This window comes from Pelophylax lessonae (assembly GCF_965119305.1).
Source record: "Pelophylax lessonae genome assembly, chromosome: 5".
Taxonomy (NCBI): domain Eukaryota; kingdom Metazoa; phylum Chordata; class Amphibia; order Anura; family Ranidae; genus Pelophylax; species Pelophylax lessonae.
Genome location: NC_138772.1, coordinates 516,676,996 through 516,696,144, shown reverse-complemented (window position 1 = coordinate 516,696,144; position 19,149 = coordinate 516,676,996). Strand labels below are relative to the sequence as shown.

The window sequence follows — 19,149 nt, the reverse complement described above, 5'->3', positions numbered from 1 at the left end:
GGAAGGTAAACCTTCGGCCCAGTCTGAGGTCCAGAGCACTCTGGAGAAGGTTTTTGTCCAGGATATCCCTGTACTTGGCCGCATTCATCTTTCCCTCGATTGCAACCAGTCGTCCTGTCCCTGCAGCTGAAAAACACCCCACAGCATGATGCTGCCACCACCATGCTTCACTGTTGGGACTGTATTGGACAGGTGATGAGCAGTGCCTGGTTTTCTCCACACATACCGCTTAGAATTAAGGCCAAAAAGTTCTATTTTGGTCTCATCAGACCAGAGAATCTTATTTCTCACCATCTTGGAGTCCTTCAGGTGTTTTTTAGCAAACTCCATGCGGGCTTTCATGTGTCTTACACTGAGGAGAGGCTTCCGTCGGGCCACTCTGCCATAAAGCCCGATTGGTGGAGGGTTGCAGTGATGGTTGACTTTCTACAACTTTCTCCCATCTCCTGACTGCATCTCTGGAGCTTAGCCACAGTGATCTTTGGGTTCTTCTTTACCTCTCTCACCAAGGCTCTTCTCCCCCGATAGCTCAGTTTGGCCGGACGGCCAGCTCTAGGAAGGGTTCTGGTCGTCCCAAACGTCTTCCATTTGAGGATTATGGAGGCCACTGTGCTCTTAGGAACCTTAAGTGCAGCAGAAATCTTTTTGTAACCTTGGCCAGATCTGTGCCTTGCCACAATTCTGTCTCTGAGCTCTTCAGGCAGTTCCTTTGACCTCATGATTCTCATTTGCTCTGACATGCATTGTGATCTGGAAGGTCTTATATAGACAGGTGTGTGGCTTTCCTAATCAAGTCCAATCAGTATAATCAAACACAGCTGGACTCAAATGAAGGTGTAGAACTATCTCAAGGATGATCAGAAGAAATGGAAAGCGCCTGAGTTAAATATATGAGTGTCACAGCAAAGGGTCTGAATACTTAGGACCATGTGATATTTCAGTTTTTCTTTTTTAATAAATCTGCAACAATGTCAACATTTCTGTGTTTTTCTGTCAGTATGGGGTGCTATGTGTACATTCATGAGGAAGAAGAATGAACTTAAAAGATTTTAGCAAATGGCTGCAATATAACAAAGAGTGAAAAATTTAAGGGGGTCTGAATACTTTCCGTACCCACTGTATATAGCACTGATTACTGCAGTAATGTCACTGGTACCCCCAAAAGTGTCAAAAATGTCAGTCAAGAGTCCGATCTGTCCGCCGCAATGTTGCAGTACCACAAAAAAATCGCAGATCGCCGCCATTACTCGTTAAAAAAAAACCACCAAAAATGACAAAAATCTTTCCCTTTGTTAGTAAACGCGATAACTTTTGCGCAAACCAATCAAAATACGCTTTTTGCGATTTTTTTTACCAAACATAGGTAGCGTAAAACAAATTGGCCGAAAATGTTAAAAAATTTTGATTTTTACATTTTTTTGGGGGGGAATTTCATATAAAAAAGTGAAAAATATTGTTATTTTTGCAAAAATTACGCTCTTTTTTTGTTTATAGCGCGTGATCAAAAAATCGCACAGGTGATCAAATACCACCAAAAGAAAGCTCTGTTTGTGGGAAAAAAGGACATGAAATTCGTTTAGGTACAGCGTCGCACGACCGCGCAATTGTCTGTTAAAGTCACGCAGTAAAAAATCGCAAAAAACCCCCTGGTCTTTTAGCAGGAAAATCCTCCAGTGGTAAAGTGGTTAATCCCCTGCAGATTTCGTAAGTTTGCCCATTTACAAAGAAATGAAAAGTCTATAATTTTTATTATAAGTGTAGTATATATATAAACTTTATTATAAGTGTTGTTTAATGTAATGTAGTTTAGAGAGAGAATATCAACCATAAAATCGAAAAAAAAAAAACACATGATACAAATGCTATAAATTGAGTTGCAGTTTAGTGAGTAAAATAAGTATTTGATCCCCAAGCAAAATATGACTTAGTACTTGGTGGAGAAACCCTTGTTGGCAAGCACAGAGGTAAGACATTTCTTGTAGTTAGTGAGCAGGTTTGCACACATCTCAGGAGGGATTTTGGTCCACTTTTCTTTACGAATCTTCTCTAAATCCTTAAGATTTCTTGGCTGTCGCTTAGCAACTTGAAGCTTTAGCTCCCTCCATAAATTTTCCTAAGGATTAAGGTCTGGAGACTGACTAGGCCACTCCATGACCTTAATGTGCTTCTTCTTGAGCCACTTCTTTGTTGCCTCAGCGGTATGTTTTGGGTCATTGTCATGCTGGAAGACCCATCTGCAACCCATCTTCAGTGTTCTGCCTGAGGGAAGAAGGTTCTCATCCAAGATTTTACAATATATGGCCCCCATTTATTGACCCCTTAGTGTGAAGAAAAGTCAGCCTGTACCTTTAGCAGAGAAACAGCCCCAAAGAATCATGTTTCTACCTCCGTGCTTGAATGTAGAGATGGTGTTCTTAGGGTCATAATTTTTCTTGCTCCAAACATGGCGAGTCGAGTTAATGCCAAAGAGCACAAACTTGGTTTCATCTGACCACAGCACTTTCTCCCAATCCTTCTCTGAATCATTTAGATGTTCATTGGCAAACTTCAGACAGGCCTGTACATGTGCCTTCTTGAGAAGCTGGACCTTGCGGGCACTGCAGGATTTCAATCCATGGTGGTGTATTGTGTTACCAATGGTGTGTTTGGTGACTGTGGTCCCAACTGCCTTGAGATCATTCACAAGCTCCTCCCATGTAGTTCTGGGCTGATCCCTCACTTTTCCCATGATCATCTTTACCCTATGAGGCAAAATCTTGCATGGAGCTCCAGAACGAGGGCAACTGATAGTTATTTTGTATTTCTTCCATTTGGGAATAATCCCTCCAACAGTTGTCTCTTTCTCACAAAGCTTCTTGCTTATGGTCCTGTAGCCCATTCCAGCCTTATGTAGGTCTACAATATTGTCCCTGACGTTCTTTGACAGCTCTTTGGTCTAGCCCAGTGGTTCTCAACTCCAGTCCTCAGAATCCACTAACAGGCCAGATTTTAGGTATTACCTTGGGGAGATGCAGACTAGAATACAGTACTGCAATCACTGAGCAGCAAATGATATCACCTGTGATGTATTTCAGTTATCTTGCAAACCTGGCCTGTTAGTGGGTCCTGAGGACAGGAGTTGAGAACCACTGGTCTAGTCCATGATGGGTTTGAATGGAAGAAAGATTCTGTGGACAGGTGTCTTTTATACACATGACGAGTTGTTGTTAGGAGCACCTTCTTAAACTGAGAGGACTAATCTGTGTACCACTAGGGATGATCGAACGGTTCGGGTCGACCATCGGTTTGACCCGAACATTGGATGTTCGATATTCGGCCGAATACCGAACTTTTTGCGGCAAAAGTTCGGTATTCGGCCACCAGAACCGCCCAAAATGCACTGGGACAGGAACTGGGCTTTAAAAGCCCGTGATTGGCCCAGAAACGTCTGCAAAAGCCAATGAGGGGGCAGGAGTCTCCTAGGAACGTGATTGGAGTGACTACGGGGACCAGAGGCCAATCAGGAGTGAATACGCCCCACACTATATAAGATGGCCCCGCCTAACCCCTAGCACAGTTATCCAGAGCCTGTTGAAGAGAGTTGAAGCAGTTCTGTCTGACTCCTGCTTGCTACACTACATTTCCTACATATCGAGTGGTTCTAAAGCTCCATATAGCAGAATTGTATTTAGCTTACAGCCAGTGTAGTTAGATACAGCCATTGTGCTGGTTCTTAGAGTTAAAAAAAAAAAAAAAAAAAAAACTTAAGGGACAGTGTCAGTCTTCTGCTGTATGGAGCTTTCTATTTAGTGGAAAGGGATATCTAGTGTAGTTAGGGAACTTTGTACTACATTAGTTAGATTTGAAAATTTAGTTTCTGTAGGGAAAGTGTGAGGGTTCTGTTTAGTGAGCACGTGGCACAGTGCTGCTGTATCACAGCAGGTATACGTGCTTGCTAGGCAGCAAAATACAGTGACAACTTAACGCCTGTTGTTCAAAGCGTTAGGTGCACTGTACAAAAGCCTTTGCAACTGTGCGTGACACGCAACTGCTGTGCTGTATCCAGCGACAACTGTGGGTCGCATAGCAGTGTGCGTTTTTCACCGCACACAGTTGCCAACGCATCAGTGACAACCTAACGCCTGTTGTTCAAAGCGTTAGGTCCACTGTGCAAAAGGCTTTGCTACTGTGCGTGAACCGCAACTGCTGTGCTGTATCCAGCGACAACTGTGGGTCGCATAGCAGTGTGCGTTTTTCACCGCACACAGTTGCCAACGCATCAGTGACAACTTAACGCCTGTTGTTCAAAGCGTTAGGTGCACTGTACAAAAGCCTTTGCAACTGTGCGTGACACGCAACTGCTGTGCTGTATCCAGCGACAACTGTGGGTCGCATAGCAGTGTGCGTTTTTCACCGCACACAGTTGCCAACGCATCAGTGACAACCTAACGCCTGTTGTTCAAAGCGTTAGGTCCACTGTGCAAAAGGCTTTGCTACTGTGCGTGAACCGCAACTGCTGTGCTGTATCCAGCGACAACTGTGGGTCGCATAGCAGTGTGCGTTTTTCACCGCACACAGTTGCCAACGCATCAGTGACAACTTAACGCCTGTTGTTCAAAGCGTTAGGTGCACTGTACAAAAGACTTTGCAACTGTGCGTGACACGCAACTGCTGTGCTGTATCCAGCGACAACTGTGGGTCGCATAGCAGTGTGCGTTTTTCACCGCACACAGTTGCCAACGCATCATTGAGAAATATGCCTGGTAGACCAAGAAAAGGCATACGTGGCCCTGCTGCGGAAAGGGGCACAGCTTCTAGGGTGTCTAGAGGCAGGGGTGGACGTGGTGGTCAGTCCTCAGCCAGGCCACCATTTGGATTGTTCTCCGGCAGTGGCCAAGCTATACGTCCACAGTATGTACAGGAGGTGGTGGACTATATGAACAAACCCTCATCATCGGCATCATCTGCAACTACAGTGACCCAGGCAGAGAAAAGTGGTCAGTCTTCTGCAGTTGTCAGAACAAATACAGATGAGTCCATGTCCACCTCATGTCCTCCCTTAGACCCAATTTCAGACATGGCAGAGGAGTCAGCTGAGCTGTTTGACCACAGTGTCGGCCATCTACTCCAGCCTGATGCTCAGTCCTTTATGGAGTCTGATGTTGGGTCTGAGTTTGAGGAGGAGGCAGAGCAAACAAGAGGGGAGAGCAGACGGCCCGCTCCATCTAAGGCCGCACCTGTTGTCTCCCAGGCCAAGCCTGATGCTCAGTCTTTGATAGAATCAGATGTTGGGTCTGAGGTTGAGGAGGAGGCAGAGCAAACAAGAGGGGAGAGCAGACGGCCCGCTCCATCTAAGGCCGCACCTGTTGTCTCCCAGGCCAGGCCTGATGCTCAGTCTTTGATGGAGTCAGATGTTGGGTCTGAGGTTGAGGAGGAGGCAGAGCAAGCAAGAGGGGAGAGCAGACGGCCTACTCCATCTAAGGCCGCACCTGTTGTCTCCCGGGCCACTATACACACCTCATCTTGCTGGGCCTTTTTTGAGACATCCCATGCAGATAAAACAGTTGCGATCTGCAAGATTTGTAAGAAGGGTATAAAACGTGGCAAAAATGTCAACCACCTGGGTACAAGCTGCCTAAACAGGCATTTGACAACCCACCACTCGGCCCGTTGGCAGGAGCATTTAAAGAACCCACAAAAGGGCCAAAGATTGGTCAGTCGGCCTCCTAGTTCTCCTCGCGCTCCTCCTCATGCTCCATCTGCTCCACCTGCTCCACCTGCACATCAGTCTGTTCCTGGCCCTGCTATAGTCACTCGTCACCTGTTGGCAGCCTCCACTGGCAGGGATGATGATATAGCAGGCAGTGTCGCATCTACCTCCAGCACACCACCAGCTGTATCATCTAGACGCCAAATTTCGATTCCACACATGCTGGAACGAAAAAAAATGTATACTCCCCGCCACCCACATGCCCAGCGTCTAAACAGTAGTTTGGCTAAACTACTGGCTCTGCAACTATTACCATTTAACCTGGTAGAGTCTGCTCCCTTCCGTGACTTCGCAAAATGTGCAGTTCCACAGTGGCAGGTGCCAAGTCGGCATTACTTTTCCCGTAAGGCCCTGCCATCCCTATACCAACATGTGGAAGGCAATGTAGTGTCATCCCTGGCCAAGTCAGTCAGCCGTAAGATACACTTGACGGCTGACACTTGGTCAAGCAAACATGGGCAGGGACGGTACATTTCTGTCACTGCTCACTGGGTGACACTGCTTGCCAGTGGAAGGGATTGTAGCCAGGGCTCGGTGCTGCAGCCAGTGTTGCCCCCACGTCTGCAAACAGCTGGTGGTGTCGCTGATCCGGGTAGATCGATCACTTCTACCCCCTCCTGCTCCTCCTCCTCTACCTCCTCCATGCCCTCCTCTGCAGAATGGTCCTTTGAATATGATGAGATACCACGTAAACGTTCAAAGGGCTATTCTATGTCTCAGGCCAAAAGGTGTCACGCAGTGCTGCAGCTTGTGTGTCTAGGGGACAGGCAGCACACTGCCCCTCAGATTCTTGGGGCTCTGCAGGCACAGGCCCAGAGGTGGTTGACACCACGCCAGCTGCAGCCAGGGATGGTGGTTACTGATAATGGGTCAAACCTCCTGGCCGCCCTTCGTCAGGGAAAGTTAACCCATGTGCCATGCCTGGCGCATGTCCTGAATCTCGTGGTACAGCGGTTTTTGAACTCATACCCGGGAATGCAGGATGTGCTAAGGATGGCAAGAAGGGTGTGCAGTCACTTCAGGCGGTCGTACAGTGCCACTGCACGTTTGGCCGAAGTGCAGCGCGAGTTTCACCTGCCGGTACACCGCCTCATCTGTGACATGCCCACCCGCTGGAACTCCACCTTGGCTATGCTGCAGCGCCTGTACACGCAGCAGAGGGCCCTCAATGAATACCTATGCGAGTACGGCACCAGCACTGGCTCTGCGCGCCTGGGCTTCTTTTCACCACGGCAGTGGCTTTTGATTAAGGATGCATGCGCTGTCCTCTCGCCATTTGAGGAGGCCACAAGGATGGTCAGCCGGGACAGCGCATGCATCAGTGACACCCTACCGGTACTGTTTTTGTTGGAGCACACTCTGCGTGGCATTATGGACAGGGCACTGGAGGCAGAGCAGCAGGAGGAAGAGGAGGACTTCCTTGCCTCTCAAGGCCCCCTTTATCCTGAGAATCCTGACCCCATTATGCCTAGCTCCCAGAGGCCCGAGCAGGATCCAGGGGTGGAAGAGGAGGAGGAGGACGATTCTGCGGGAACTTTTGCAGGGTTTGAGGAGGAGGAGGAGGAAGACATGCGGCAATCTGCAAGGCCTAGTTTGACTCCCTCGGGACACTTTGGAGTAGTACGTGGCTGGGAGGAGGAGGAGCCCGTTGAAGATAATGTCGTTATGAGTGACCCCGAGGAGTCAGCTTCTCAGGCCTTCGCTAATTTGCGACGCATGGGAAACATCATGCTCCAGAGCCTGCGAAAGGACCCCAGAATCAAGGCCATTAAAGAGACTAACCACTATTGGTTGGCCACCCTACTTGACCCCCGGTACAAGTGTAAAGTCTCGGAGCTTTTCCCATCCACCCATAGAGTCCACAGGATCAAATCCCTTGAGGACAGTCTCAAGAGGAATCTGGTGAACATGTTCCCCGACTCCCGTAGGGTGCAGGGGCGGGGACAACCTACCATGGATTCTACTGGTGGTCATGAGAGGAGCGTTGGAGAAGGCGTGCGGTTGACGGATGCCTTTCGGTCTTTTTTTAGTCCTCACCGCCCAGGCCTCTCAGCTGCCACATCGCATCGACACCGTCTGCATCACATGGTGGACGATTACGTGAGGGCACAAAGTGACACAGAGGGCTTTTCATGTGACGAATCCGATCCACTGGCATACTGGGTCTTAAGATTAGACCACTGGCCAGAACTGGCCCAGTATGCCATGGAGTTGTTGGCCTGCCCTGCTTCCAGTGTCCTATCGGAACGGGCATTCAGCGCAGCAGGAGGATTCGTCACAGACCATCGAACTAGACTCTCCACCGACTCAGTCGACCGTTTGACATTCATTAAGATGAATCAGTCGTGGATATCAAGCTTTGATGCACCTGATGCAGACCTTGTAGACTAGGCTATCGTTGTGATGTGGCAGTTGAGCCTCAGTTTAAGCCTGGACCATGGTGCCACCCTCAAACCCTCCTCTCATTCTCTTTACGTTCACAGAACCTCATTTTGGTTATGACAAAAACGACAATGTTTGCGCACCTGTTCCACAGGTGCACACCTTTACAATTTTTGGGCCTCCTTCAACACCAGCTCTTTGGGGTTAAGGTGGGGAGGCTATGCTAAAACAAAAACGACAATGTTTGCGCACCTGTTCCACAGGTGCACACCTTTACAATTTTTGGGCCTCCTTCAACACCAGCTCTTTGGGGTTAAGGTGGGGAGGCTATGCTAAAACAAAAACGACAATGTTTGCGCACCTGTTCCACAGGTGCACACCTTTACAATTTTTGGGCCTCCTTCAACACCAGCTCTTTGGGGTTAAGGTGGGGAGGCTATGCTAAACAAAAACTACCATGTTTGCGAACCTGTTCCACAGGTGCACACCTTTACAATTTTTGGGCCTCCTTCAACACCAGCTCTTTGGGGTTAAGGTGGGGAGGCTATGCTAAAACAAAAACGACAATGTTTGCGCACCTGTTCCACAGGTGCACACCTTTACAATTTTTGGGCCTCCTTCAACACCAGCTCTTTGGGGTTAAGGTGGGGAGGCTATGCTAAAACAAAAACTACAATGTTTGCGCACCTGTTCCACAGGTGCACACCTTTACAATTTTTGGGCCTCCTTCAACGCCAGCTCTTTGGGGTTAAGGTGGGGAGGCTATGCTAAAACAAAAACTACAATGTTTGCGCACCTGTTCCACAGGTGCACACCTTTACAATTTTTGGGCCTCCTTCAACGCCAGCTCTTTGGGGTTAAGGTGGGGAGGCTATGCTAAAACAAAAACTACAATGTTTGCGCACCTGTTCCACAGGTGCACACCTTTACAATTTTTGGGCCTCCTTCAACGCCAGCTCTTTGGGGTTAAGGTGGGGAGGCTATGCTAAAACAAAAACTACAATGTTTGCGCACCTGTTCCACAGGTGCACACCTTTACAATTTTTGGGCCTCCTTCAAAGCCAGCTCTTTGGGGTTATGGTGGGGAGGCTCCGCCAACACCAAAACTACCATGTTTGCGCACCTGTTCCACAGGTGCACACCTTCATAATTTTTACGCCTTCTTCAACACCAGCTCTTTGGGCTTACAGTGGTATGGCTCCGCCAACACCCAAACAACAATTTTTGCGCACCTGTCACACAGATGCATATCATTGTAATTTTTTTCCTTACAAAGGCAATTATTGCTTTCATTACCAGCACTTTCATAGGGATATGGTGTCAAGGCATCGTCCGCACCACCAAATGCCCAATTTTTAAGCATCCTTTACTTCTATTCAAAGTCAAGAGACAACAGTATTCATCCAAAACATCTCTAATCTTGTTCACTCTGCACTACATTGTGGCCCCTACCCCTAACCCTCAATGTATCCGTGCATATATGTCTGTTTCTTGTGAGAATTCAAGTTAAAGTGCACCAATCACCATTTTACATGAAATAAAGTGCAATTACATACATCTTTGGACTTCTTGAAACATTTGGTAATAAAAGCCCCATTGTGGAAATACACCCGTTAATTATATGCACATTTAAAGAGACAGCACCTTTTTCCAAAAAAACCTCTAATCTTGTTCCCAGTGCACTGCATTATGTCCCCATCATACACATTGGCTGAGCCGTTGATTAGGAGCAAAAGAAAGGTGCGGTTAAGCAAAAAAGTCATTTTTGAAGGTTTGGTATGCTGTAATTCTGGTTCTGGACATGCTACAGAGCTGAAACTTCACAGGTACAACTTTTAGACCCCCCAGACACTAAATCCAAAGAAATCTCTTTTTTTTTTTTTTTTTTTTTTTAATTTTTTCAATAATTGGCTATCTATCAAAAACGACAATTTTTAAGAACTTTTTTTTGTGTGATTAATAGTCCCTGGGGCATGACCCAGAACCCTAGGCACTTTTTAGGGGCATTTATTGGGTTTTAGGGCTTAAAAATGGTGTTTTTTGATTACAGAAGTTCGGGTCCCATTGATTTCAATGGGGTTCTGAAATCCGAACCGAACTTTCGTGAAGTTCGGGTGTTCTGGTCGAACCGAACTTTTCAAAAGTTCGATCATCCCTATGTACCACATGAGCACATACTGTAGCAGTCTGTGGGAGCCAGAATTATTGTTGGTTGGTAGGGGATCAAATACTTATTTTACTTACTGACCTAAAACTCAATTTATAAAATTTGTATGGTTTTTTTCTGGATTTTTGGTTGATATGCTGTCTCTATCATTTAACCATTTAAGCCCCGGAGGATTTGGCTGCTCAAAGACCAGGGCCTATTTTGCGATTCGGCACTGCGTGACTTAAACGGACAATTGCGCGGTCGTGCGACGCTGTACCCAAATGAAATTGACGTCCTTTTTTTCCCACAAACAGAGCTTTCTTTTGGTGGTATTTTATCACCTGTGCAATTTTTACTTTTTGCGCTATAAACAAAAAAAAGCGTCAATTTTGAAAAAATATTTTTCACATTTTTTTATATGAAATTCCCCCAAAAAAATGTAAAAATCAAAATTTTTTAACATTTTAGGCCGATTTGTTTTCTGCTACATATTTTTGGTAAAAAAAAATCGCAATGGGCGTATTTTGATTGCTTTGTGCAAAATGTATCGCGTTTACTAACTAAGGGAAAGATTTTTGTCATTTTTATTGGTTTTTTTTTAACGAGTAATGTCGGCGATCTGCGATTTTTTTTTTTGGCGGGACTGCGACATTGCAGCGGACAGCTCTGACCCCTGACTAACATTTTTGACACTTTTGGGAGTACCAGTGACATTACTACAGTAATCAGTGCTATATATATGCACTGTTACTGTAAAAATGACACTGGCAGGGAAGGGGTTAACTTTACTAGAGATCAAGGGGTTAAGTGTGTCCCTAGGGGTGTGCTTCTAACTGTAGAGGGGCGTGGCTTTTGATGTAACCACAGAGACATACGATCCTACATAGCAGGATCGTATGATCTCTGCTGTTACATCAGGGAGAATGACAGGCGGCTTTATTTACATCAGCCGCCTGCCTTTCTCCCTCTCCAGCGGGAGATCGCAAGTGACTGGCAGACATCGGAGCTGCTGGTCCCTTGCGTGGGGACCTCCGTGAACGAGCGGGGGGTGGGAGCCTGCCTCCGGTGGCGCGCGCTCGCCCCCTACAGGCTCCCGGGCGAGCGACGTAATACTACGTCTCTTTGCCCAGGGGGGCTGACCGCCGCAGTAAATGTACTTGCGGCGGTCGGCAAGTGGTTAAAATACACCTATGATAAAAATTATAGACCCTTCATGTCTTTGTAAGTGGGCAAACTTACAAAATCTGCAGGGGATCAAATATTTATTAAGCCCACCGCATTTAAATGATAATTTAAATGGAAATTTGTTTCAGCTTTACCACAAGGCTCAATTTTGTATGGCGTTACAACTTTTATTTGCCATAACAACCTTAATTTTCAACACTGAAATAGTTAAGTGACTTAGACCTACTATCTTTCATATTACCTGGTTCATTGTAAACAGTCCCCAAGTCAAGCCTAAAGGAACCAATCAGAACTCCTCCGATTAACTTGTTGTGCATAACCTGCATGTAGAATAAAGAAAGAAAAAAATGTTAGCATGTTTAATTTATCATGCATTATATTTTGGGATTGGACTGGCTCCACATCCCAAATAAAGAACTATAAAAGCCAAAACAAGTAGGACTTTTCAAGTTCCAAAATACCAAACACAGATTTCAAATATATAACAATTTTATTAGAAAATGACATAAAATCACATAAAACCATCTCGTGATTCTTTACGAAAACTGGTCCATTATCTCTCTTTATTGACAGCTTACACATTTTCTCAACATGTTTTGCCAACCTTGACTTCTTCAGGAGAAGTGTTGATGACAAGATAAGGTAGAAACATACTTTCTATTCCCTAAAGAGGGAAGTTTGTAAAACTTCCTGTTGCACCATATGCATGCCTGATGCCTCCACCAGTGGAACAAGGGTGATATAAAGTGACCATAGGAGAAGAAGAGAAGACCAGAAACAAAATTGAAAGCAGAAAAAACGAACACAAGAGGGCGCCAATCCGCTTTGTAATAATCACCCGGCATTCGGTAGTTGCAATAATTATGATGGGTGACACATTGCAACTGAATATCTGCGCACTCCTGGCTATTATATTTTGACAGTCAATGAGGAAGGATAATGGACCAGATGTCAGAAAGAATCATGTGATGGTAGGTGATTTTATGTACTTTTCTAATAATATTGTTATATATTTAAAATTTGTGTTTGGTAATTTTGCACCTAAAAAGTCCCGCTTGTTTTGGTTTGTGTGGTTCTTAATAATAGTAGATACTGAAGCACTTCACCATCATCATTATAATCAGGTGTTATTTAGAAACAGGGGTAGTCAATGTGTGTTTAGGGAATAATACAGTACATCCCTCCATTACAGGCCCATTTCCCCATGTTTGTCTCTTTAAAAAATGTTGCCTCTTCCAGATATCCATCCATCTCCTAACTTTCTTTAGTGATCTGACAACACTGCTGCTATGCTGCCCTCTCCTCTGCAGATTACAGCCCACACCCACCCCATATGTTAGAGAGATGAGAGGGAGGGGAGGTGTACTGTAGTTCAGCCAGAGAATTTTAGGAAGGGATGACAACACTGCTTGAGGTTTCAGTTAGTAGAGGCAGTGTGCTCTCAGTCCACATTAGGAGTTGAGTCAGTGCATACCTGGGAGGATCAACGCATATTTTTCTGTGCTTGCAGCTTTTTTAGGGCCTGTTTGGATGGCCTTTTGACTGCTTTAGGCAGGTTTTGCATTCTCATACAGGTCTATGAGAATTTGAAACCTATTTAAAGCAGGTTGAATGCAGGTCAGGAGGAGGTCAACTGCAATTCTCAATTCTGAGTGATCTCAAACTGATGTCAAAATGTTACAATCAATACAAACTTAAAGCGGAGTTCCGGCCACAAAATCGACATAATCGATTTTGGGCCATCCACTTGCTCTTGGTCACCTGAAAAACAAATGGATAGCTACGATTTTTTTTTTATTGTTTACTTACCTTGTTATTGAAGAAAAATATACTCACATTTCTTCCACTTCCTCCCTCTGCGGGCGCGGCCCGCGCCATCACTTACTCTTTGCATTGTCTCCTGGGAGCTGAACGTCATCGCTCCCAGGAATCAATGCGCCTGCACCGGCCCCGCTCGTCACTTCCGGTGCAGCGCCTCATTCCCTGCTAAACAGCTTCTGGGCATGCCCAGAAGCTGTGGAGGGATGACGCGCCTGCACCAGAAGTGACGAGTGGGGCCGGTGCAGGCGCATTCTGGGAGAAGAGAACACGGAAGAGGACGTGGAAGAGGACGCGCTGGCTTCAGCTGCCCACATCCGAGATGGCAGTGCTGGAGAAGAAATTTTCAAGGTAAGTATTTCTTCTAAAAGGTAAGTGCGACCCGGGACAGTACAGAGGCTATCCATTGTGGAATGTACTAGCCCTGACTGTCCCAGGGGTATTTTTAGCTAAATTTCACCCCTGTGGCAGGAACTCCGCTTTAAAGTGGTAGTAAACCCTGGAATTTTATTTTTACCTACAGGTAAGCTTATGTTGCACCTCCTAGGTAGGTGCTAGTGAGAGAGTATAGTTTTGGCTCTGTCTGCCTATCAGAGGAGCAGCAGGCAAATCTATATTGCTTTCTGCCTACCAGAGAGCAGGATCTGTGAGTTAGGTCTGCTCAGTGTGCTCAGTGTGTGATTTATTGAGTCTAGATAGTGTTTCATACTGGTCCAATAGGGAGGCATTTTGGACAGTGGGAGGAAACATGACCAATGAGTACACAGACTACGATACAGTCCCAGTGATTGGTAGAGACTAGCTGTCTCAGTGAATTATGGGATACTGTATAAAAGCCAGGAGCACATGTTCTGCCAGGTCTTTGGCTGGTGAGCAGAGTCCTGGAGGGAGGGTGGTGGCTGCCTCCTCCTCTGTAGCAGTGGCAGGTGGTCACAGGCAGTCGGCCTGGGGACCTGAGGAAAGGAACTGAACCCAGAGGTCTGGGAGAACTAACTGAAGGGATAGAGACACTGGAGACCCTCAAAAAACAGTATCGTGAGTACAGGGGATCGTGTCTAGGGGCCTGACCTGAGGAGGACCACCCCGGTGTAGGATAGCGGAGTGAAAGGGCATACTAGGTGGGTATCCTGAAGATAATCTACCCAACTAAGTCATCTGTACAGAGACTTAACCTAAATTCATCTAGTGGTAAGGTGAATCTGCAGCCGGGCTGCATCATCAGACAGGAGTCATCATCTATTGTGAATAGTTCAATTTGGAGTATCCCACTCTTCCCTTCTTCCATCCCTATTTAAAAATAAAACACCAAAAACAACTACATCCCCTAGACTGTTCATTGACTGAGCCAAAGGATTAAAGTGCTGAATTGTGCATGCTGCAGTTGCTAACGGTAACCCAGGGGGACCCGAAAGTGTAATATCCAGCAGTGATCAAGGGAGGAGTGCTACACTTACAATAAAGCTTACCTTTATTGTACCTACACATCCGACCGTCCTTCTCCCTGAAATGATCACAGAGCTCATGTGATCCTTCTATATAGGAACACATGTCTCTATGGTTATCTCAGAAGCCACGCCCCCCACCGTTAGAATCACTCCCCTAGGGTCACATTTAACCCCTTGATCAGCTATACTGTTAAACCCTTCCCTGCCAGTGTCATTTTTACAGTAACAGTGCATATTTTTAGCTCTGATTACTGTAGTAATGTCACTGGTACCCCCAAAAGTGTCAAAAATGTAATTTAGGGGACCGATCTGTCCACCGCAATGTCGCAGTCCCGCAAAAAAAAATCGCAGATCGCCGCCATTGCTAGTAAAAAAAAAGCAATAAAAATGACATAAATCTTTCCCGTAGTTAGTAGACGCGATAACTTTTGCGCAAACCAATCAAAATACGTTTATTGTGATTTTTTTTACCAAAACTATGTAGCAGAAAATTGAGCTAAAATGTTAAAAAAACTTTGATTTAAACATTTTTTTTTTGAGAATGTCATATAGCAGAATGTGAAAAATATTGTCGCTGTTTGTTTAAAGCGGAAAAAATAAAAATTTCACAGGTGATATGATACCACCAAAAGAAAGCTCTATTTGTGGGGAAAAAAAGGACTTTTATTTGGGTACAGCGTCGCACGACCGCGCAATTGTCCGTTAAAGTAACGCAGTGCCGAATCGCAAAATAGGGCCTGGTCATTAAGGGGGCAAATCCTTCCGGTCTTAAAGTGGTTAAGAGTATGAAAATTATCTTTAACACAACTGAGGTCATGTCTTTCCGACCACAACTGTTGTTACAACATTTGGCACAGGAAGAACAATCTAAAATATGAAATTAAAAATGCTAAATATATAAAATGACTAGTATAACATATGAAATGTATAAAAGCATTATTTCAGACATAAATGTTTGTTATATCATTGTCATACTTACCGAGATTCTTATGATTTTGTCAAACAGCTGCTCTCGGGGCCCCACAAAATCAAATACAAAGTACTGTCAATGAAAAACAAATATTTGTTACTTTCTGCACGCTTTGATCATTTTACACCTTATGCTATAATACAGTGTTTCCAGGGCCGTAGATAATTTTTTTTCCTGGGGGGGAGTTCAGCCTTGAGTACCCAGAGAACAATAATTAGCATGCCTGCCACACTGTGACAAATTGTGGTGTGTATATATACAGTATATACAGCGCCCCCAGCAGGCACATCTGTTAGTGAAGCAAATAGTAAACATGGCTTCAATGTCAGCTAGGCCCTGCCTGTCAGCCTCGTGGATGAGAGAGGTGGTCTTCCCAGTGGCAGTGCGGCTCCCCCAGCTGATAGGCTACACTAGCCTGGCTGCTGTGAAATTGGCCGATGTTCGAGGGGGGGGGGTTTGGACCCCCTGACCCCCCCCCCCCTTATCTACGCCCCTGAGTGTTTCTCTTTTTCCAGTCAGAGCATCATTAAAATATATTTTCAGTCTTGAGGCACCCCAGTCTAAGGCTTGGTTCACGTTACTGTGTGTCGTAAAGCGTGCCCAAAATCTCGCTTGTTCCTGACACGGAGACTAATGCTCTGCTCTTTATCAGACCCACAGGGGTGCCATCAAATCTTAATGGCACCTCATACATTGGAAAACTTGCAGTGTTTTTGGTGAGGTGCAATTCTTAAAAAAGTCGAGGACTTCTTTCCCCGCATTTCTGTGGGTAGGCAGGCTGCTGAAATGAATGGGCTGCCCTACACGCAGCAAGCACAGATGTGAACCAAGGTTTTATTCACATGGGAGGTTTTGGGATGGTAAAAACATACACTTGAGCTGTTTTTAACCATCCAACTGCTCCCCCTTTAGCTGCAAAGGAAGAAGCTGTTGTTGTACACATGCTGTACATACACTCAGCTTAACACTCCTTGGAAGAGTGTGGTCACTCTATATGCGATGCTCTCCACCAGGTAACATATATGACTCTCTAGGGACGATGTTACTCTACTTGTTAGGGGCTGTATTCACTATCCCCAGGGGGAATGGGCCTGCTATTTTACACTTGACGTTTTTGACTTTGGGCTGGACATATTAATGGGCTTGCTATTTAAACTGATGGTTTTGACTTTCTTGGATTATATGATTACATGGGTTGAGCTTATTTAGCTTGTCCTTATGGGGTCTGCAATTGACCCCTGGTACCCTTTATGCCCAATATTAATGCCCAGCTCCCTATTTTCCTCTCAATACTAGGTCTTATATGGAGGAGAAGAAACTGCTGGTTCAACCCTCTGGACCACTTTGAATCATTCCACCCATCCCCCTATATTCTATCTGTGGAAGATATGTAAGTGTTATTGATTGGTGGCGAGTTTTGCATTACAATTTTGCTCTGCCTGATTAATAATTGAATCTATTCCACACCCCTTAGAACATGCTGTATACTGTTGGAGGTTTCCTTACTTCTGTCCCTTGCGGTTGGATCCTAGGATGCGACCCACTCTGGAATGGATTGACCTCAGCCTTGCATGAATTATTTATTCTTGGGTTTTTAGAGCCCATTCACACTGCCGCGACTTGTCAGGTGACTTGTCAGCCTGACAAGTCGCGGTCGGTCGCGGTCCATTGATTAGCACAGAACCTGTTCTAATAGGAGCGACACAAGTCGCTCCGACTTAGAAAAAGGGTCCTGTACTACTTTGGGGCGACCTCGGAGCGACTTGCATAGACTTCCATTATGTGAAGTCCCTGCAAGTCGCGCCGAAGTCGCGGTGCACAGCGGTGCACGCGACTTCACAGGTCGCCCCCCGAAGTCGTGTCGCCTCAGTGTAAACCGGCTCTTAATATATGATTATTATATAAATATTCCAAACATCTGAGCACTTGTGAAGGTGTATATAAAAGAAATGTTTATATGCTTTTTTGAGTTTTATTTTGAAAAATTGTAATGCTATATAATTGATATGTGTTTAATGTAATTACATTCTCTTATCTCTTTAGACATGTATACATAGCCATGCTTGTATAGACCCCTGAGGAAGAAATTGACTTCACTATTTTCGAAATGTGTTGGCTCTCAGTTACCTATGTTTCAGAACAGTGCTCTTTCCAAATGTCAGGTGTTTTTTATTTGGCTCAAGAAGAAGCACATTAAGGTCAAGGATTAGCCTAGCAAGTCTCCAGACCTTAATCCTATAGAAAATGTATGGAGGGAGCTGAAACCTTGAGTTGCCAAGCGACAGCCAAGAAACCTTAAGGATTTAGAGAAGAGTGGACCAAAATCCCTCCTGAGATGTGTACACACCTCTGTGCTTGCCAACAAGACTTTCTCCACCAAGTTTTTGTCCATAGTCATTTTGTTTTTGGTCATTTTGCCCCGGAACCCCTGGGGACTCCTCATGGAGCTCCATCCAGTTGTGAAACCCTGCTATAATACATTCAGATGATACACACTGATGATGCAGAGTGACTTTAGACAACTGACAACTGTGAAAACTACTAACACCATACAGGAAATAATGAACATGTACTGTAGGCACCTTTTCCTATGTTTTTCTGTACATAGTCTCTGGAAATGTCAGTATTTCTCTACATTTAAGAATAACAGGGAATGCAACAAGAGATGCAGAGAAGCAATCAGGGCAATCAGTACAAGAAACCCATTAAACCCAAGTAAAACAAAGCTCACAAAAACGTTTCAAATATACCAAGAGGAAAAAAGTTAAGTACAAAACACATAGGCTCCATAAAACATGAACATTGGAAGTTGGTCACAAGCAATAGAGAGGAGGCAGATGTATTTATTTTACAGATAAAAAATATGGGTTTCGGATACCAAAAGTAAATCTGTGGCTGACAGAAAACCAGGTACAAAACAGACTAAAGATATCACTGTGTACTTTACAAAGGGTAGAGAGAATTCTGTGCTATGCTATGCTATGCTGATGTGCCCAAATTCTACATTTTGTAGAAAACACAAAAAATAAGTGTAGCAAAAAACTTTTATAAGGGCACATTCACAAAAAAATTTGGAAAAATTGCCACTATATAAACTCAAATTGTAAATTAGACATGTGCAGAATAGAAAAATGTGTTTTTGTTTTGGATAGATTTAATATGTTACCAACTTTGTTTCGTTGATTTGTTTCAGAATTTGTTTTGCTTCATTTTCGTTAAATTTCGTTTCATTTATACATTTTCAAATGAATTTTAAATTTTCTGAACAATTAAAATTCAGATCGGTCGCAAAAATGATCAACCAAATTGAATTCTGCATGAAGAATAGCTGATTGTTTAGCAGGCCGTGGCGTCCTTAACAACCGATAACAACCTTCGGGTCTGGTATGGATTTTAAGGGAAACCTCACGCCAAAATATGAAAAATAAAACAGCATGGGTCCCCCCTAAAA

The 19,149-nt window shown here is 44.8% G+C and overlaps 1 protein-coding gene across 1 annotated transcript in view; it reads right to left on the bottom strand.

Moving 5' to 3' along the window:
* FER1L6 (fer-1 like family member 6) overlaps positions 1-19,149 on the bottom strand; it is a gene marked incomplete at its 5' end in the record, with an annotated part of 316,530 nt that overhangs the window by 201,341 nt on the left and 96,040 nt on the right. Inside the window, 2 exons of the mRNA XM_082257934.1 lie at positions 11,707-11,785; positions 15,708-15,770. Coding sequence (XP_082114060.1) covers positions 11,707-11,785; positions 15,708-15,770 — 142 coding nt within the window. The remainder of the gene's footprint in view (positions 1-11,706; positions 11,786-15,707; positions 15,771-19,149) is intronic.